This window comes from Acomys russatus, chromosome 12 (genome assembly GCF_903995435.1).
Source record: "Acomys russatus chromosome 12, mAcoRus1.1, whole genome shotgun sequence".
NCBI classification, from domain to species: Eukaryota; Metazoa; Chordata; class Mammalia; order Rodentia; family Muridae; genus Acomys; species Acomys russatus.
This window is the reverse complement of record NC_067148.1, coordinates 38,000,751-38,022,695: the sequence shown is the minus strand read 5'-3', so window position 1 is coordinate 38,022,695 and position 21,945 is coordinate 38,000,751. Positions and strand designations below refer to the sequence as shown.

The following is a 21,945-nucleotide window of genomic DNA, read 5'->3' as shown; positions in this document are numbered from 1 at the left end:
CCAAACGCAAACTTGTATTTTCATCCATCATTAGAAATAACTGTTAATAATGGGAAGTGCCTGACTAAAGCTAGTAGGTATAGGACACTGTGAGCTAGGAAGAGTATATGCTGTTGAGGATCTGTCCAGAGCCACGTTTCTCTCTCTCTCTCTCTCTCTGTGTGTGTGTGTGTGTGTGTGTGTGTGTGTGTGTGTGTGTGTGTGTACAGGCACAGGCCACAGTCTGCATGTAGAGGTCAGAAGACAGCTTGCATAAGTTGATTCTCTCATTCCATCATTTGGGTCCCAGAGATCTGCCATGTGAGGTAGCAAGTGCCTTCACCAAAGAGCTAGCTCACTGGTTCTGCTATGAGTTCTAAAGCAATACAATGTATGCATCAGCAGATATGACTGCCAGTCCATTTGCTGTCACTACCATGGACTAAAATGACACTGAATAGACCAGAGAAAGAAAGATCTGTGTGTAGGTGAGGAAAAAGAGTGGGAGGAGGAGGGCTTAAGTTTAGTGAGCATGGGAAGGGGGAAAAGTTGTTACCACTCAGAATTCTTCTTCCTGTCTCACTGCCAATGAGCTCAGAGAACATAAATTACAAAATAATCTAGGGAGAAGCTAAAAGGACACAGCAAGCAAGAGGCCAAGGAGCATCATATTGAGAAGAATATTTGAAGAGCACAAGGGAAGGAGATTCCAGAGAACGTGCAGATTTCAGTTCATTCAGAGAATGCTCACTGGGAGCAGAACATCTGTAGGGAAAACATGAAGCCTTCAGTACCTTTGCCTCTGCTTGCTTACTCATGCTAAGAACGTTAGGAACACACAACAACTGACATGCTGGAGGACTGGGAACCCCTTTCTGTAGACAATGGTGTGAAGAATGTTTGTTTCTATTATAATAATCATGTACTAAAAGTGCTAGCAAAACTGCTGACAAGCATTTCCATGTATTGTGAGGGGGACGGTGGACCTAATCAATTACTTGTAATGTTAGAAAAACGCACTGCCACCCAAGCTGTCAGTTCTTCTCCGTCAAAGAGAAATATGAAAGCAGGCAAGAATGACTTCTGGATTTAAAAAAAGAGGGAGGAGGGGGATGGAAAGGACAATCCTGAAAAACAGCCAGCGAGCTTTAATGATATATCAATAGATAACAGACCTACACATAGCAGATGTTGCTACCATCATAATCATTCCATAAATGCTCCGTGGATAAACACATGGCAAAGTAAAGTGGTGCACGCTACAGTGCTTTTCAGAGACTAAGCAGTGCTCATGGAAACACCAAGCCACTCAAGCTTATAAACCATCACAGTCTAGCTGATTAAACCCCTACTATTTCTGAAACTACTTACTCAAAGATCTCTGACTAGTTCTCTCATTTCAGGAACAAGTGGGGGACTTCCCTCCCAGTCCACTGCCACCTGAATGCCTGCTCTGTGATAATTGAGAAATACAATAAACAAGATCCTTGAGCATAATTTTCATAAGAAGGAGGGCATAGAGTAAAAGTAGTGGCTGAAGTTTATAGATTCTAACAGGAGAAATAGTTACTACACAGTAACAATTTTGGTTATTAATATAAGGAAGTACTTATGAGAAAGATTAGAAGGTCCAGGATGTAGCTCAGTGATCAAGCACACGCCTAAGACAACCGGGAACAGGGGAGTTTTTGCATAATGATTGGCAACATTGTATGACAAAATGTGGCTTTATTCTGTGTGACTTTTGCAGTAGATTAACTAAACAATCATTTTTGCCAAAACATTATCCCAAAAATTTACCTAATCTATTGTTATTTAAGCCATTTTAAAAATCTTCAATAATTTTACTGGTATGTTACATGAAGTATTGATATTTATTGAGAAATAAATTATGATGCAATAAATAAAATAATTACTGAAAAAAAATCCAGCCAGCTGGGGCTAGTAGTACAGCTCTACAGTCTCAACTCCTTGGGAGCATGAGGCAGAGGATTACAAGTTGAAGACCTATGAGGGCAGCAGTGCGAGTTCAAGGCCATCCTGGAAAACTAGCGAAACTCTGCTTCAAAATCAAACTGTGCTGGAACTAGAGCTAAATGCAGAACACTTTCCCCTAATGTGTGAGGCTCTAGCTTCAGGAGTCAGTATGAGAAAGGTGTGAGGGGCGGAAGATAGAGATTAAATAATTAAAATACAGAATTAAAGAGGTGAAAATATATAATAGAGATGTTTTTAAATTGGACAATAGTAAGAATATCAAGATGCTAAAACATCTGAATGGATAAATTCTCATTAAACTATACCAAAATTAGCACAGAAAAATTCATAATTTGAAAATATCAATTAATGTGTTTGAAAACAACAATCTCATTTTTTGAAAAACAACAGGTACGAACAACTTTACAATGCATTTTACCTAATCTTAAAAAAAAAAAAGTTAATTTGCACTTCATACAAGCTATTCTGGAAAAAACAAAAACAAAAAAAACTTCTTAGGCCATTTTATGGAGCTATTATAATCTCATCTCTAAATACCAAATAATGGCAAGAAAATCTTACATCCTTTTTAACATGAAATGAAAAATTATACACTATACAGTGCTTAAATGAACCTTACAGTATACTCAAAAAACAGCAACACATTGGAATTGCAGAAGAGTTATTCAAGGAATTTAAGGATGGTTCAATATCCAAACTAGAGGAGAAATCCAAATGATAATCTCAATCAATAAAGAATATATGCCATAAAACACATCAAAAGGTAAATCTTTAATAAAAGATCATATGGGAAAAGACCTGATGCCTGAAAACAGGAGAAAACTTGAAAACACATAAAAATGTGATTAATGTCCTAACACCAAAATAAAAGTCTTTATATTATATATACCATAGGAAAATTTTTTAGACAAATAACTAAATGACAAAAATTTTTAAAAGATATCTACAATGCCTAAACTGCAAGAATTTACTACAGAAACCAGACAAGAATTTCTGCAAATCATCAAAAATAGAGTGGCCTTGATACATTAATAGGATATGACAAAGTAATTTACAGACTTTAACTTGGACTGCAGAAACTGGAAAGCTGGGGGTAGTTGAATAGTTTAGAGACACAGGGCTTGCCTAGCGTGTAAGAGGTCCTGGCTTCAAGCTTCAGTACTACGGAAAAGAAGAGGGTAAAAACAGAAATCTGGACACTCCTACCAATTGGCAGAGGTAAGATATAAAAAGCTCAGACCTGCCAGTGGGAGTGTCTGTCTGGTGACATCACTTTGGCTTGGATGGAGGCCTTCTTAATGAAGAGCTGTGCCCTGTCTCACTTTGTCTTCTATGCATGTGTCTCTTCTGAAAACTCGGACAGGGAAGGCTATGTCTGGTCTGGGATAAGAGTGAGGGTCTTAGGACATTACAGGTCCTGGCCATCATCTCTTTACCCAGGATTACAACCTTATCCATCCTATCAACAAACAAACAAAGAGGAAAGCAAAAATTCCCCAACGTACCCTTCTGGACAGGGTTTTACCATTTTTAAAATCAGATTTTTATACATTGCCACAAAATTTTAGATAATAGAATTAGTAGGTGTTTAACATTTCTGAAGTAAATATAACTGTCTTCTGGTAGTACTAACCATCATTATGTACAGTGGAGATGTGGAAAAATAAGAAATTCAGATCTGAGAAAGAAAAATAGTTGGCAGACAACTTGGAGAAAAGGAAGGATCTTGGGGTTTTGATAACTCAGTGAATCACATCAGATAATCACGGGGGTCGGCTTCCCTAAGCCAGAGGGAAGGAAAGAAAACTCAAGGAAACATAGGCACTGAAAGTTCCAGCAGGCATTGGGGGAGGTTCTTCTTTTTCCCAGCAGTGACCTTGGCAAGCCTATGAAGAGTGGTAATAGACCAATTCAAATCTCAAGAGAGATTAAGGATTCCTCAGGAGTCTCCTCTTAGGAAAAACAGAAGCAGTTGGCTGGGAGATAGAAGCAAAGGCATCACTTTGCTCACACTCCAAATCTATAATCAGATCACTCGGCAGGTACTGGCAGTCACCATCAGACAAGGAAACTGGAAAAGGTCTCTGGAAGACCCTGCTGAGGTAGAGGGCAGGAAACGTACTTCATATGATCACCTGATTCTGAGGCCAAAGCTGCTCTTACCATCCCCAAGTGATGAAAGATACAAAGCTGTTATATTACTTGCTGAAGACTTTCATCCTTTGGTACTTGCTAACAAGGCAACCTTTGCCAAAAACATTTTTTTCCAAAGGCACTGATGCATTTAAAAGCAGTAGAATTTAATTAAGCTGTCCCAAGCTCTACACAATGGCAGATCATTTTTGCCAATACTAAGGATCAAATCCTGGGACTTGTGTATCCTGGGCAAGTGCTTCTATCACTTATCCCAGCCATTATGATAAATCCCATGCTGACAGGAAGCCATGCCTGTGGTGCAGTAAAAGCTCAGTTCCAAGAAGCCATGGAACTGGATCTTCAAGTAGGGCCAGGTCTTTGGCTCATCTTCTCTCTTATTTATTCATACATGTATATATACATATATTCATATTTTCTTCCTAGGAGAAACTAGTGGACCTGAGATGTACAAAGGCCGTTTCTCTTACTTCAATGAGTCCTTGCTACAAACAACTGACCTAGGATTGTGATTTCACTTACTAGAGAAGATAACAATAAAGTTTCCCAAACAAAGAGGAAAAACCTCTAGCAGATACATGCAATATATATATAACATTTGTTTTAGGTAAAGAATCAAGAAATTTAAAATGATGCTTTGAAACATAAGCATGAACTAGGATTAATAATACACTTGAATGTACAGTACAAAGCAAAGAACCTTTCTAGAAGTCTTAGGGAACGTTTATGATGTCCTTAAGGTTATGGTTTATTTCAATAACAACTTTCAAAACCTTAAATGATACAAAAAGTACTAACATCTTAACTGTAACCAGATTTTGTATTATCCTAAGCAAGAAAAGCTGGTTGAAATACCGTTAAAATGCTGTGATTTCTTAAAAGAGCAAATTGTGATTTTCCTAAATATCAAGAGAGCAAGAAATGAGAAACAGCCATGTGGCTTCATGAACTCTGTTTGGAGCAGCTGGAGAAAGGCATCTGCACCTGACACTGAGGGAAGGATTAAAGCTGCTCCCTCAGTCAAGACTAGCAAGAAAGCAGTAGAAATAGCTGTGGGTTAGGAACATGTGAAAACAATGAGGAAAATCTATAAACACACACGCCATAGATGTGTCAAGTGCTCTGTGAACTTTTCCTGTGACAGAGATGGAAATTACAGCAGATGCCACATCAAGCACAAGTTTGCCTTCAGAGCCTCCCTAAGGACAAAGAGGACTTCTCAAAGGATAAAGGACAAAATAATTAATAACCTAGATCATCAATTCTGCAATTGCCTCCATCTGCCATTTCCTTGTATTTATGTTAGTGTCTCACCTATGTGCCCAGGGAAAGGAGGATACTGAGATCTTCTGAGCCACCAGAATTGGATATCTTCTAAGTGGCTCTGATCAAGTATGCACCTGGTTCTAAAATGTTCCTTTCTTGATTTTGTCCTATAATCCTATAATGTCTTAGTGATCTTGAATTTTAAAAATTGGCTATTTGGGGTCCTAGTTATCGCCCTGTTGTCTCATTAAAAAGATATAACTTCTAGTATGAATGTTGATGTATACAATATACATGCATTCTAAGAAGAAAGACAAAATTCAACTATTTTTAAAGGAGGAAAGGAGAAACAACAAAAGAAAGAAATGTCAAGGAGCCATGTGCAAATGAAGAGCCAACTGCCCGACCCTGAACAAGGAACCATAAGTTGCTGCGGCCTGCCAAAAACCAGGAGAAATGAAGGTAAGCCAGAGTAACAGCAAAAACACTAGCCTGCTCATTCAAAGTAAATTTCAAAGCTGAGAAAGTCACTGTGAATGAGTAATCCTTACCAACAAAAGGACACATGCTTTCAGAGCATACTTTCTGGCTAAGGTCAATGGAGAAAAACAGCAATGCTTCTGCATCCTTCCTATAGTCAGCCCAGCCTCCAGGATTACGGAACTGTGTTTGCCAGATCTTACCATAAGTTGTCTGCTCAGCATCCTCCTTTGGTAATCTTTTGGCATTCCTTCTAGTGTTGCATGGTGATTGGGCCAGAAATGTCCTGATAACAATGTTCATCGTCTAATCAGCCTAGCCAGGTCCATGTTGCTCACTCATCTCCATTTCCAAGTATATACAAAACTCAAGTCCAGCTGGAAATATACCTTCCTTATTTAGAACCTCTTAGAAACCGAGATAATGCAATACTCAACTTGCTAATATCCTTTGCCCTTAAGTTTCCTGTAGTATGGCCAAGTAAAGCCTTTGGGTACAGCTCTTGATCCATGTGTTTGCAATTTGACATTTCTATAATCACCAAGCCCAAGGCTTATGTGCCATTCAGAAAAAATACGACTGACTTTTTCTTTTAAACATTTGGAATCAAAATACTTCCCGAGAATAAAATACTTTCAAAATTCAAACTGATCTATGCCTACCACAAAGACAAATAATTTTTTAAAATTATATACTGAACTAAAGCAAAACTGAATGTAAAATATTTTACAAAAGGATTTTAAGCCAGGCATGGTACACACCTGAAATCCCAGCACTCAGGGAGGCAAAGGCAAGCAAATCTCTGTGAGTTTGAGGCCAGCCTGATCTACAAAGCAACTCCAGGACAGCCAAAGCTACGCAGAAAATCTCTATCTCAGAAAAAAAGGGGGGGGGGGAGAAAAAAAGAATTTTAATACTTGCTTAATTCTGGCTGGAGATATAATTCAACAGCAGAACACTTAGGTAGTACGTGTAAGCCTTAGGTAAAGAGGGATGAAGGCATGGAGGAAAGAAAGAAATAGAAAGCGAGGATAATTCTGCTCTTATCAACCACAGGGTGAACCGGGACACCCTGCAGCACCTACCAATAGTAACTCAAACCTATCACAACCTTTGATAGTAGCTTTGATCAACAGGGTAGTGGCAACCACTACCACACAAAGCGCTGGACGGCAGTTCCTTCCATCCCTTCTCTTATAAGCAGTCTACCAGACATCCCCTTCCTAAAAGCCTCCACCGAATTTGGGACTATCCCGATCATTCTGTGAGTCTCTTACTCTGTTGCAAAGAGAGGCTCCAAATAATCACCTGCTATAACAAAATGTCAAACAGTTGCCTAAGACTCACCTTTCTCAGGAGTATGGACTGACAATTGCTTAACACCATCAACCAGTCCACTGGTGTTGCCATGTCTATCTTCTGAGTCGCTGTCATCAAACTGAGCCTCTATAATGACATCAGGACTATTACAGCCTTTTGGGAACTGCTGCAGGAGTTGGTGTCCACAGCACTCAGGGACATCAGTTTCATAAGTAGCTTCTGTTTCTTTGTCATTGCTCTCTGGTTTAATTGCCTGAAGAAAGGAAAAAAAATATTCTTCTAAAACACTGCAGGCAACTGGCAACACTAGATGTTAATAACATTTGACTGAAAAAGAAAATAGACCTTTATTATCCTGATGCACAGACACCCTAGGTAGACAAGTAAGCCAGCAGTAGCAGGCTGGTACTCAAGTCCTCAAGATGCCATCTTCTCAGGATTCTGATCTACATTTTCATCCCCCTCCCTTGAACACTAGAATACTAGAAAGTCCCATGCTGCTTTATGAAATTCTATCACACAGAAGCAATCAGCATCTTAGGAAAGCATAGAAGAATTCATCCAGGTATTGGATGCCACTAAGAGTGACTTCCAGATAAGATGGAGGCTCCATGCTGCTTTCATGAGCCCAAGTGAGGAAAAGACAGAATAAGGAAAGATAGACTCTGTTCCAAAGAGAGGAGAGAAGGAGCTTCAGAAAGGCAAAGTCATAGTGATAGGCAATAAAAAGTACAGAAAAAAACATGAGCAATGCACCCAAACCAACTAGCCAAGCCAAACAAAAAAGGTGGGGTAGATGGGAAGAAGGACAGAAGCATCCTCCAAAAGCAAATTTTTTCTTCTCTGGAGGGCTTCAGGGAGTTGAGCCCTAAAGAGGAGTCTTCCCAGTTGAAAATACCCCTGAAAAAAATTCGAAGATGTATTCAGAACAGTAGATGCACAAATCACAACACAGAAACAGGAGAAATGTGAAAAAGCAAGGTAACATGGGTCCTCCAAAAGATCACAACTCCTCAAGCACTGAAATCCAAAGATGTGGAAGTAGGTAAAGCACTAGAGGACAACTTCAAATGTTTGCTAGTGAAAACAATCAATGACCTCAAAGATGACACAGATAAACTCAATCCAGGACCTAAAATGGGAGTCAGAAACCCTGAGGGAAAAAATAGCAAAATGGATGAGATCATTAGCAATATGGATGAAAAAGTCAACATGGAAGAGAAAAGTCAGTGAAGAAAGTGAGAGATTTTGAAAACAGACAACAACAAAAATAGAAATGTTGGAAATTAACAACTCAGTGAATCAAATAAAAATATACTAGAAATTATCACCGACAGACTCAACCTACCAGGAAAAAAAATATTGGGAATGAAGAACAAAGCTGATGACATTCTACATTCAAACATCAATAAAGAAAAAACAAATATGGCCATGACACTCAAGAACTCTGGGATACAATCCAAAGACCAAACCCAGAACTCACAGGAAAGGAGGAGAAGCTAGGATAAGGTTAAGTGCTACCCAAGAACACAGATGTTGTGGAAAAGACAAAGTAAGATGTAAGAGATTATAAATTCTTCTCCTAAACATATGAAGCCTTGGGACTGGAGAGACAGCTCGGCAGCGTAGAGCATGTGCTGCTCGCACAGAGGACCAGAGTTTGTCTCCCAGCACCCACATGAGGCTACAAAGTCCCATGCTGCTTTATGAAATTCTATCACACAGAAGCAATCAGCATCTTAGGAAAGCACAGAAGCTCCAGCTTGTAATTCTGGGGCATCTGATGCCCTTTTTAACCTCCAGAGGCACCTATGCACATGAGGCAGGTACTCACACAGACATGTGTGCACACACACACACACACACACACACACACACACATTAATCAAATATTTTTAAACAATATAAAGCCTTAATTCTTCATTTTGGGCCTCAAATCAAAATATAAAACATAACAAATTATATAAATCACATCAACAATAAGAAGGAAACAAATATAAAAAAAACCTCTCGATCAATAATCAGTTAAGAAGTTTGATACAAGACAGACACATGACAATATTCTTTTCTGTTTATGAGTATGGTATAAATAAATTAAATGAATGAATGAGAGCTGCTGAAGAAAACCTGTGACTTGATATGTTAATTGGCCCATCAATATCAGTAAAAGGTAGTAGTAGAATTTGTGGGTTCTGGATATTACTACAAAATGGCGTCCTTCTTAGGACTCTATTGCTGGGTGAAAAAAAGCCTTATACAAGTTAAACATATAATAAAAACTAAAGTGACCATATATGTGTGTATATAAATACAAAAAAACAAACTCAGTCACTATTTGTGGTTTGTGCCTTTCACTCTTTTAAACAAATGATGGAAAATCCACCCTTGGTGAACACTATCTCAAAGTGCTTTATCTTTAGGGGGTTAACAGACTAATAACACATTATGTTCATTTAAAAATTCATTCTGGAGTATTTTACAGAGCCATACACTATTTTAGGAGCCAAGAATAGAGCAGGAAACATGACAGTTTACCAGGGATATGTGCAATCAGAACTATGGGAGAAAAGAACGAACTGGTTAAGATGCTAAAAGTATGAGAATGGGTTGGGGTTACTAGCAACAGTGATTGTTTTATCGATGCTTCAACAGAAGCAGCAGGTGAAGAGAGACCTGAACACAGTGCTGAGCAAGTCCTCCTTGTGCTTATATCTGTGAAGAGTTTAACAGGGAGATTTCAAAATATGCATCTACTTTCAGAAAAACCAAATTAGTAGTCTAAGTAAATCATGAAGATCATGCTTAATGAAAAATTCATCTTACACAGGGCAGAAAAGTTAATAAATTCTTCCCACAATATCCCAATGCTGTGGTTTTCAATTGCTGTAACTATCCCCAGATGATTAATGCTATAATGTTCACTTCGGAAACCAGAGTGAAATATTACAAAGAAACTCAGTCATAATAACAAATCTAAGAACTATCTCTAAATTTTTGAAAAACAACTGGATTTATGAAATTATAGCAACAGAAAAACTTGTATACAGTGGTTAGTTTTTCTGAGAAAAAAATACATATAAACTTGGAGTAGCAGATCACACCTATACACCCAGAATTCAGGAGACTGAGGCATGTGGATTGAATTTGAGGCCACTAGAAAATGAATTTTAAACCAGCCTGTACTGTCTTCAAAAAAAGGACAGAAACCTAAAAAAAAAAAAAAAAATCCCTCAGGTTCTTTTCTGTAAGAACACAAGTAAGTGAAATTGCACTACATAGACACTCAATTAAAAAAAAAAAAAGCTTCACTCATAACATAAATAAGTCCTGTATGTTCATACATAAATGTGGCACATACCTGTAATCCCAGTACTTAAAGGGCTGAGGCAGAAGAATTAGGAATTTTAGGATGGTCTGGGCTTTATAAGAATCTAGAGCATCAATTCTCAATCTTTAAGTTGTGACCCTTCTGGAAAACCTCTATCTCCAAAAAATATTTACATTACAATTAATAACAGTAGCAAAATTACAGTTACAATTTTATGGTTGGGGGTCACCACAACATGAGGAACTGTGTTATAGGGTTGCAACATTAGGAAAGTTGAGAAGCACTGATTTAGGGGAAGGAAGAGAGGAAATGAGAGAAAACATAGGAAAGAGGGGAGGACAGGAGAGAACTAGGGGAGAGAAAGATGGATAGAATGAGGAAGAGGGGGTGGAAGAAGAAGAGAGCAGGGAAGAGGAAGGGAGAGGAGAAAGTGAGAAAGGAAAGAGTGGAGGGGGAGAGTAAGTTATAAAAGAGAAAGACTGACATCACTCAAATCAGCAAAGATATTCAACTGATTTAAGTAAACCTAGAAATTCAATAATATTTGGTAACATCTAATCTATCCACAATCATCCCTAAACAACGAGTATAATAGTAAGTTTGTCAGAGCAACCCATACAAGCAGATGGAGCGGCCTAAGTCTCAGGCAGGGTGACTACAACCAGACACTGCTCTATTGTCTTATCACAAAGGAATCACCATTGGAGAAAAACAAAATGAGTAACATGGTAGACTGACTAGCAGGTCACACTAAAATATGGTCTCAATCACCCTCTCCCTTCCTCCCTTGTTCCTCTTCCTGTCTAATTTGTTTGGGCTTTTTGGGGGGGCAGGAGGAGGTATATTTGGAGAGGGTTTGGGGGATTATTTGCTTACTTGTTTTGACAAGGAAATAAGGACCCTTAGGCACATGCCACTGTACCCAGCTTTAGTTTCTTCTATGTGTTTATTTCCGACACTACTGGTTTCACAAATGAGTTGGATCTCAGAGACAACTGAGAAAATATTACACAGGGAACCAGAATTCTGACTTTACACAATACAAAGATTGACCAGTCTCACATCTTTTTTTTTTAAAGATTTATTTATTATTTATACAGTACTCTGCCCCCATGTGTGCCTGCATGCCAGAAGAGGCCACCAGATCTCATTAAAGATGGTTGTAAGCCACCATGTGGTTGATGGGAATTGAGCTCAGGGCCTTTGGAGGAACAGACAGTGCTCTTAACCTCTGAGCCATCTCTCCAGCCCCCCCCCCCCATCTCACATCTTTATCTGAATGGAAGCATATATAAAGATTCTAAAATCAGCATGATTCTGCCCAACTACTTATTAAGAACTATATTTTACTGGTACAATAGTGGCACAAATGTGGTGGGAGTAACCAATCACCTTTTCATTGGATTTAAAGCCCACTCCATGAGACAGAACCCACAGCCCTGTAAATGAGGCCAAGAATCTAGATAGGTCATGGGCCCTAGGGGAAAATCTACATTATTCTGTTAAATGAGCATAATAATAAGATGACTTCTATTGACATATTGCCATACTCGGAGATCAGTGTATCACTCAACCCATATCAGAGAAGCTTCTTCTTGTAATAGATGGTGATTAACAGAGAAACCCACAACTGTATAATGTATAGACAGTAAAAGACTTTGGAGGGCCCAACCCAATCTAAATGGGATAAGGCTCAGGGATCTAGGCAGAAGAGGAGTTGAAAAGATTCTAAGAGATAGAGATGATAGACCACTTCAAGGAAATGGCACTTTACAGACACAACAAGGCTGGTGCACATAAGAACTCAGGGACTGTGACAGCATGCACAAGACCTGCATAAAGTTCAAGCCAGACAAGTTCTCAGCAAGGAGAGGGGCAAGTGGGCACAAAGTCCCACCCCTGGCCAGGAACACATTTACAACCTATAGTTTCTGGAATGGGAAATATGTTTTATTCAATGAAGTGACAATGGGTATAGATATCAACCATACCCCAGTGCAGGTCTCATGTTTAGAAGTACTTAGCCAACACAAATTGGACTACATGTTTGTTGGGCAGGGGAGTGTTTTTGTTTTGGTTTGATTTGGCTTTATGGGATTTTTGGGGGGAGGTTTTGTGTGTGTGTGCTTTTAAGAGAGAAAGAACATAAAGTACAGAAAGTTGGGAAGGGGTAGGCTACAGGAAGAGTTCAGGGAGGCAAAGAATATGACCAAAAAAACTTTTTTAAAAGAATTGTGCTTTGGCTCATGTGTACACAGACCATGAAATTGCTAATGGTAAGATATTAGTGGAAAGCAATAACAAAAAATATAATAAAATTAGCTAAATAGTATTATTTTTTCATTTTACTTACAGTCTGGGAATCAACACTAGACACCTACTAGGCAAGCACTCTACCACTTTAGCCCAATCCTGCTATATAGCACATTCAAAAATTAACCCAGTTAAACAATGTTTTAGATCACTGTACTCAAGAATGAATATTTCAGGTTGGGGAAAAAGTTTATTCAGTTAAGTGCCTGCATGTATATTCAAAACTCATAAAAAGCTAGATATGGTGGCACATACTTGTAACCCTACAACTGACAGTGGGAAAAGGGGATAAAGACAACAAGTAGATCCCTGAAACATACTAGCCACCCAGTCTAGCTAAATCAATGAGATTTGTGCTCAGAGAGAATGAAGAGTAACCATAGAAAAAATCTGACATCAACCTCAAACTCCCACCATATACATCAGTACACATCAGACCAACAAGTACATATATCACACCACACAGAGAGAGGGCGGGGAGAATATTTTACTATTTTAGGTATTATATTCACTTTTGAACTACAGAAGCAAAAAATATGCTATAATGGGATTTCAGGAATAAATCAAGTCACTTAAAATTGGGCAACTGAAATATAAGTATGTATTGTAAATGGTTTTTTTTTTTTTTCATTCTAGTTTGTTAATCTAAGACCCATTTGAATCAATCAAGGACCAGTGAGATGAGTCAGAGGTTAAGTCTTAGGTCCCACTGTGGAAGGATAGAACTGCATCCCAAAAGCTGTCCTCTCACCTCTACATGCATATTGTGCTGTAAGTAAGCCCATGCTTACACACATATACATGCATACAGAACATCAATTAAAAAAGAAAGAATAGAACAAAGGGCATGGTGGGAGACACATAATCATGAGCTCTCAAGACCTAAGAACTATGCGCTTTTGAATCCTTCCATATTACATGCATTTAGAGTCAAGATGCAGGACTCCTTGGAGACACAACTAATTTAGGTCTGGACTAGGACATAGATGAGACAAACCTTGAACATGTTGTCTTACCAGAACAACAAGGAAACTATTAAAGGATATGAGTGTCTTATCTAAGGCACTCAGGAATGATCATGAAAGGGTTCTCTGGTGAGCCTTGCTGAACTGTAAGCATTTGACCTAGCTTTCCTATACAACCTGCAAAGCAGAGTAATCAAACAGTTGGTGAGGTAAAGTTCTTCACTAAAGAACTGTTAGAGTTAAAATCAGAAGAAATAAAAGAATCACTGTCTTCCTGCTTTCACTTGGATGTGGGAAATGATCATTGATGATTCCTGAAACCAAGAAGTCATTAGCTGGTTGGGAAAGAGTTTTAAAGTAGAAAGGCCCAGCTAGCAATATCTGGACCCACCAAATGCTACAAATGAAAAGGACCACAAGCTCTTCTCCACTCCTTATAAGACTATGTGCACATCACCATCTACAAAATATTTCCACAAACTGAATGTGAATCACATCTGACAAAGGAAGCAGGAAGCATTTTAAAGACAGCACCATGTCGTTACACGTGTGCCACACATATGTGCACAAATACACAATACTATGCAAAAATAAGATTAGCATCTATCAAAGAACACACCCAACATTAAACTCCACATGTATGTACATAGGCATGCTACTTACTCACACATATGCAGATGGGTGCACAAATTTACAATACAAATATACATATACCACAGACACAAAAAGATATTAAATTTTTCTTTTGTCCTCAGATATCATAAAAGAAAATTTAGAAAATGAGCATAGAAGTGCTCACATGTAGAACATATAAAGACCTCCTGCATATCCATGAAAGGCAGAAAATCTACCAGAACAGCAAGGAACCACTTAGGGTACTTGACAACAGAAATGCCCACAAGTCAGAAAATATGAAAGGGTACCCAGCCTCATTAGACATCAGAGAAGAAACACAAGCATATATCTCTATGGAACTATAGTTTGCAAAAACAAAAACAAAAAACCTGAAAATAGCAGTGTTCACATAATGCACAGCAATACACTGTGGGTAGGAATGAAAGGTGGTCCAGCCATTTCTTAGATTAGGATTGTGGGATAAAAAGCAATCCCACCTGACCCCCAGCCCTAGTTTAGTCCACTGCACTACTTCACCTGCCTTGGGATAAATATAAGAAAGAAAGAAGTCCAAGCTGAGGCAGAACACACTTGCAAAAGAAATGAGCTGGATTGTCCTTTAGGAACTGAGAGTAATGGTGAACTGCTCAGTGAGAGTGAGGAAGGATAGAGACACCAGTGTGAAGAGCCCTGGTGTCTTTTGCTTTCAGGTCTGTAAAGAAGGGATGAACTGCACATGCCCCAGAGACAGCTAAAGCTCTGCTACTTCCCAGGAGAGCTAACTCTGAAAATCCCACTCCTTGAGTCTCAGTTAGCCATCTTTAAAGAGGGGACAAAACTTAAATTATCATAAAGCTGTGAGAACTGAGATAGCTCTGAGGTGCCTGCAACTAGAAAGTCTGGAGTAAGTGAATCTTTTCATAATTATATTGAATTCAACAGGGAACTTAAATTCCCAAGAAAATCTGTAGCAAGAAGGGGAAGGAAGGGTCAAGCTCAACTGCCAGACACTGAATTCAGGTAGCAAAACATGAAATCTAGAAACAGTTCAGTTTTGTCTTAAGGCCTGCACAGTCCAAGATGTGAAGGAGCACCCAGGAGCAGTTGGAAATGGAGGTTCAGAGACTGGAGCACTGGGATCCACACTCGCAATCGTCCACCTCAGTCTGACAGTTGGCAGCAGTGCCCCAGACTAAGTGTCAGCTGAAAAAAACAGCGCTGTGGCAGAGCTCAAATAAAGGATGCAATAAGAGAAGGGGGGAGAGTGTATACAGTGAGCTCCCGCACTGACAAACCTTCCCTGTGCCTTACACACATCAGCTGATCTGATCTACACAATGGTTCTGTGGAAGAGGGGACAGCAATCACAGTCATACCATCTCATGAAAGAGGAAAGGGTTCAGATATGTTAGCCCCACGACTACTAAGTGTCAAGGGCTGTGACATGAACTTAGGGTTAAGGTTCTAAATCTAGCCAGCATTTTTGGTCCCAGACTCCTTAGAGATATCTCCCCTTCCTGGATTAAAGACAAACAGATTTAGAATAAACTTCATGCCCCTAGATACTGTAACTCATACCCACTGAGTGAACCATCTCTTCATCTTGTTTATGTGCAAATAATCAAAATTCAAAACCCAGTTCTTTGCCAAATATTCCTCTGCTAACCTCCCTCTCTGAGAAGTGTTCTTTGGCCTTCCTCTGGCCACTGCTCATCTGTTATTCCCTCACTGCAAGCTTCCTCCATCAGGCTGCATCCCAGGTATCTGCACATTTCATTCTTCCACAAGATAGCAAACTAAGTCATATTCATTACTGTAGTTCACAGAATTTCCCAAAATGGTTGCTTATAAAGCATGCTCAGGAAATCTTTGTCTCTTTTTTTCTGAGTAGAATAAGACTTGAATTAGCTGTTTTAAAACTTATCAAAAAAGAGAAGGAATGAAAGGGCTACCATATAATAAGAGTCACAAAATTAAAATGCATGTTCACCTGATGCTATACCATCCTGAAATGTCCTCATGACATGACACATCAGGAAAACAGTCAATAGGTACTTTACCAAAATGAAAACACACACACACACACACACACACACACACACACGCACACGCACACGAGAGTGCGAAATTGGAAGACATTAAGATAATTTCTAAAAGAAATCTAGGCCTTCATATTTAAATTACAACTTCAGTTTCCAATGTAGTCTCAAATGTAAGTAGAAAATTCACTGATTTCCTATTTGAAAGCAAATCTTAGCACAAAAAAAAAAAAAAAAAAAAAAAAAAAAAAAAAGCCCAGATAAAGAGGAGAAGGCCTACATCTGGTGACAGCTTACAGGGACACTCCTTGGTCATTTTCATAGTTGTAGTGTACCTTTCTAGCCCTCAAAAATGGGAGGAATTACCTCCACTGAGAAAGTAAATTAGATCAACTACAAATAGTAAGTGAAACTCACCAGAATTAAGAGGAGGAACTGGTCACTTCAAAACTGATGTATGTTAGATTTTTCTTCCCTTCCTTTTAAAATTAATATGCTGTATTTCAAGACTGAGGAACAAACAGAAAAATTCCCTGTAACCAAAAAATTCAAATGGAATCCTAAGTAACATTTCCACTATGCTGACTTACCCAAACTCCACACAAAAACATTTCATAGCTCTCTGTTTATTGATATGGCGGGGGGGGGGGGGGACATTCTGTGGACACAAAGTCCATCTTTTGAAAACTGTTGTTTTAAATTTTATAAAAAGAGCAAGCCTATTTCATGAAATATTCAATTCTGGGGTGGGGGGAAGAAGAGGAGAAGAGGAAGAGGTGGAAGAGCAAGAAGAGGACACTATAACATTCCCCTTGAGCACAGGGTTGCTATCAACTCAGCATAACAGAGCTTCTCTAAAGGACTCACACACTTCTGTCCACACATGTGCAGTCACCAGGACCACTGGGACGGTGTCAACTGAAGGCTCTGTGCCCAGGAGACAAGCCTTTTACACTGCACTGCACCTGAGCCTCTGCTTGGCTCTAATGCATGTCAACAAGTCCAGCTAGGAGCTGCTCTTCCTTTCTTGGCTAGTTGGACTGGGCTTAAGTGACAGTTCTCAGTTGCCACACATGTTTTAACAAACTTTCAAATCCCTTAATGGCATATTTGGGCTGGAGTGTAATACACTATTCAGGAAATACTTGGAGCCAAGAGAAGCAATTGATATTTCCACAGGGAGTTCTAGAGACAATTTGGCAACAAACTTCTTTCACTATAAAATACAAGTATGAACATTATCATCTTAAAGACATATTTATGGACACGCTAGAATACATGCATGATATAAGGTGGGTCATCACAAAAACCTTTCATCTATTTATTAGAAACATAAAAAACTACTTCCATTCTCCTACTTGTTCAGGCTTCAAACTCAGCTGTTCTCCATCCTTACCCTCTTTACACACCTCTCACCCATTAACCAGGTAGCCATGTCAGTTCTAAGTTCAGTGATGCCAATTTTTTGTTTGTTTGTTTGCTTGTTTTGTTTTGTTTTTCAAGACAACTTTTCTCTGTATAGCCTTGGCTGTCCTGGACTCACTTTGTAGACCAGGCTAGGCTCGAACTCACAGCCTGCCTCTGCCTCCTGAGTGCTGGGATTAAAGGTGTGCACCACTACCACCCGGCCAGTGATGCCAATCTTACTGACTTTCCATTAGTTCTCCTGAACACAGGCAAAAGACTTGGGAGTCTCTGTGTCCGTTTTCTCTCTACTCCCAATTAGAGACAAATGCCAACTCCAAATAATGATGCAGGGACCCTGCATGATACATTACCTTCACTCCACCCACTCATACCTTCATGCTCACCCAGTAACTCTCCCTCTCAGCCTCTTTGCTATTCCTTAACACAGCAGGTATGCACCAAATGCTCCACAAGACCTCTATAGGGAGCCCATCCCTTCCTGTAGTTGTTACTCCTGTTACTTTCTTGAGTCATTTATGAAGAATCTCAACTCTCATCCCCCAAACTCATACCCTTCATATTTTTCTACCTCTTTAGTGCTTATCACTTACTGAGCATGCCACAAAGACTATCTTAGTCAATGGCATCATAGCCTCCCCAATGGAATACAAGCTCTATGAAGGCAGGGAATTTTCCTTATTTGCTCATTGCTATAAACACAACACTTGTGAGGGCACCAATCACACAGTAAGTACTCAATACCTATTTGTTGAATAAATAAATATTGATAAATTTTTTAGAATCCAAATAATATGTATCAGATGTATATTTATAGTGCCTTTCTCAAGAATAAGATGGCTAATTTTCCTTGGTTGTTTCCCAGACTTGAAAGAAAGACACTATTGTTAAAGACCCACAAACTCTAGACACAGGCGTTGGAGGGATCACATTTGCCCTGACCTGAAAGCCTCCTCCCTGAGATCTAGTTCTCCTGGCCTCAGAAGGGCTGTGAAGTTGCCAGTGCAATACGTGATGAATGTCCCTATGCAGTGTAAAGCTGGTAGACCACAACAGCCAGTCCAGAAATACAACAGATGGCACAACAGTGCACTAATATCTTGGGAGTAGCTAACAACTGTCTAACTGGACTTAAGCAAGCCAAGAGGAAACTCATGCCTGGTCCTGTAAACATAGCCAAGAAGTCATGACTCATAGAGAGATCATTGACCCTGGAAAAGAACTTACTACTGCCATTTCCCTAAATCAATTTAGCTTCCAACTGTATTCTAAATACATATGCTTACACTCATAGGTAAACGTAGCTCTCACTACTCATCATAAAAGCTTTTTTTGCAAGAGAAAGAGGCTAATACTGAGATACATAAGAGGTCGAAATGCATAGAGTAAATGACTATGGGGTATCTAGCCCCAACTAATACATCTACAATACAACCCCTATACTTATGGCTCAGGGACATCAGGAAAGGGGGACTGGAAAGACTTATGAGCTAGTGACTAAAAAGATAGCTTGGCAGTTCAGAGCAGATATTACTCTTACAGAGGACTCACATCTGGATCCTAGCACACGCAGATCAGGAGACTTGCAACCTTACCTTGTCAACCTGACACAAGCTTAGTTCATCTGAGAAGAGGAAATCACAACTGAGAAAATGCCTCCATAATGCTGACCTGTAGGAAAGCCTGTGAGCCATTTTCATGATTGATGATTCATGTGTCAAGGGCCAGTCCACTATGCATGGTGCTGTCCCTGGGCATGTGGTCCTGGGATATATGAGAAAGCAAACTAAGCAAGCCAGGGGGAACAAGCCAGTACTCTTCCATGGCCTCTGCATCAGTTCCTGCCTCCAGGTTCCTGCTGTGATTTCCTGGATGGTGGACTAGAAACTGTAAGATGAAATAAACCCTTTTTTTCCTCAAATTAATTTTGGTTATGGTTATCACAGTAATAAAAACTCTAACTAATACACCTATCTCCAGTTCCCAGAGATCCAAAACTCTTTCTGGCCTCCATGGGCACTACATTCACATGCACAACTGCCGCCCCCCATCCCCACCCCCACCCCCGTACACACACATGCGCGCATGCGCGCTCTCTTTTTTAAAAGTATTTTTTTAATTGTAAGAAACAGAAGACTTGGATCACCTGCTTCAAGATAGTACCTTCTAGGCATGACATTAAATCCTAACAATAAGGCTACCTGCACAAGACCTAAACAATGACCACACCAGTCAACATGGCAACATGGATGAGGGAAAACTTCACAAGGCCTCACCTCTAGATGAAGAGCTACAGCAAGCATAGCTGGTGAAAGAGGAAGAAGAACCTTTTTATAGGTTATTCCTAAGTAGTCAGCTCTAAGTACGTGTGTGTGTGTGTGTGTGTGTGTGTGTGTGTGTGTGTGTGTGTGTGTGTGTGTGTATGTGTGTGTGTGTGTACATGTATTTGGTGTGACAATAACAATTATTAAAAAAGAGTTCATGATCTTGAGAGGAATGGGGGAGCACAGAAAAGAGTCAGACAGCGAAGGAGTCAGAAGAAGAAGAAGCAGTAGAAATAATATAGTATATTCATGTATGAAAATCTCAATTTTTTAAGTTTTAAAAGAATAAGTTTGTAAGGGTGTTTTGGATTTTAGTGTGTGTGTGTGTGTGTGTGTGTGTGTGTGTGTGTGTGTGTGTGTGTGTATGTGTGTGTGTGTGTGTGTGTGTACATACCATAACTGTTTTTGGCTATTCAAGGTATTTTGAGCTTCTGTATGAATTTCAGAATTCTTTTACTATCCTATGAAGGATGATATTAGAATGTTGGTATGGATGAGACAAAATCTATGCATCACTTTAGGTGATATGATTACTTTAACAATATTAATTTTGCTAATCCATGAATTTGAGAGGTCTTTCCATTTTCTTTTGCTTGCAATTTCTTTCCTTGGTATTTAGAAAAATTCATTTTAGAGGTCTTTCTCCTCTTTAGTTTTGAGGATACTGTAGTAATGTTTTCTTGATTCTTTCTCAGCATATCCATTATTGGTATACTGAAATCAAATTAATTTTGGTATGTTGATTTTGTATCCCGCCATTTCTCTTATATATATATAATTACACATATATGAAATAAACTACATACAGCAAGAAAAACCAAGAAAATCAGGAATTATATTAATGTTACATTCATAATGTTTTGGCTATTTGTATTTGACAACCTTGAAGAAAACATCTTTTCTTTCCTGGTGAGTCTAAAATTCTGAATGTAAATCAATATCTATCATATCTCATCTCTATCAGCTTAAAACATCGACCTAAACATAAAAACATCTTAACCCCTAAACAACTAAGCTTAATTGTAAAACTAAACTATCTGGTCTTCAACTCCATCAGAGTCTAGAGAAGGAATAAAATTAATTACCTGAGTAAACAGGAAGTACAGGTTAGCAGCTTCCAAAGTGAAAAAAAATGACAGTTTACTATCTGAACAGTTACCCAAAATGCTCTATAATGCTGGAGCATCATCTTCAGCCTTCCAGCTGACAGACATATTTGTGAGGCAGGAACTATTGAGGACTTGCTTACCCTGTCTTGGCAGGCCATCGACTCTGCCTGCATCCAAGCTTGCCCATTTTTAGGCAGAATTCTGTCAGTCCACCACTTTTCTGAAAGGGTGTATCAGATCTAACAATCTCCTTGCCAGAGGTTCTCAACCTGTGAATCCCCACACCTTTGGGATTAAATGGCCCTTTCACAGGGATCACCTAAGCCCCCTGGACCAAACAGATGTTTACATTATGCAAAATTACAGTTATGAAGTAACAGCAAAAAATAATGTTATAGTTGGGGTTACCACAACATGAGGAACTGTATTAAAGGCTGAGAAGCACTGATTTACATGCTTACTGCAAACATTTGCATCTCTTTTGTCTCTTTCTCTTGCCTGACTGCTCTAAGAATTCAAGCACTACATTAAATAATAAAAGGAGTGGAAATCCCTTTCTTGTTTCTCATTAGAGAAGAAACACTCTCGGGTTCTATCACTGAATATAATGTTGGCAATAAGCTTATCACC

The 21,945-nt window shown here is 39.1% G+C and overlaps 1 protein-coding gene across 3 annotated transcripts in view; it reads right to left on the bottom strand.

Moving 5' to 3' along the window:
• Dis3l2 (DIS3 like 3'-5' exoribonuclease 2) overlaps nt 1–21,945 on the bottom strand; it is a 303,393-nt gene that overhangs the window by 189,527 nt on the left and 91,921 nt on the right. For all 3 annotated transcript variants that reach the window (XM_051154243.1, XM_051154242.1, XM_051154244.1), the window contains one exon: nt 7,225–7,450. In XM_051154243.1, the coding sequence (XP_051010200.1) occupies nt 7,225–7,450 (226 nt within the window). The remainder of the gene's footprint in view (nt 1–7,224; nt 7,451–21,945) is intronic.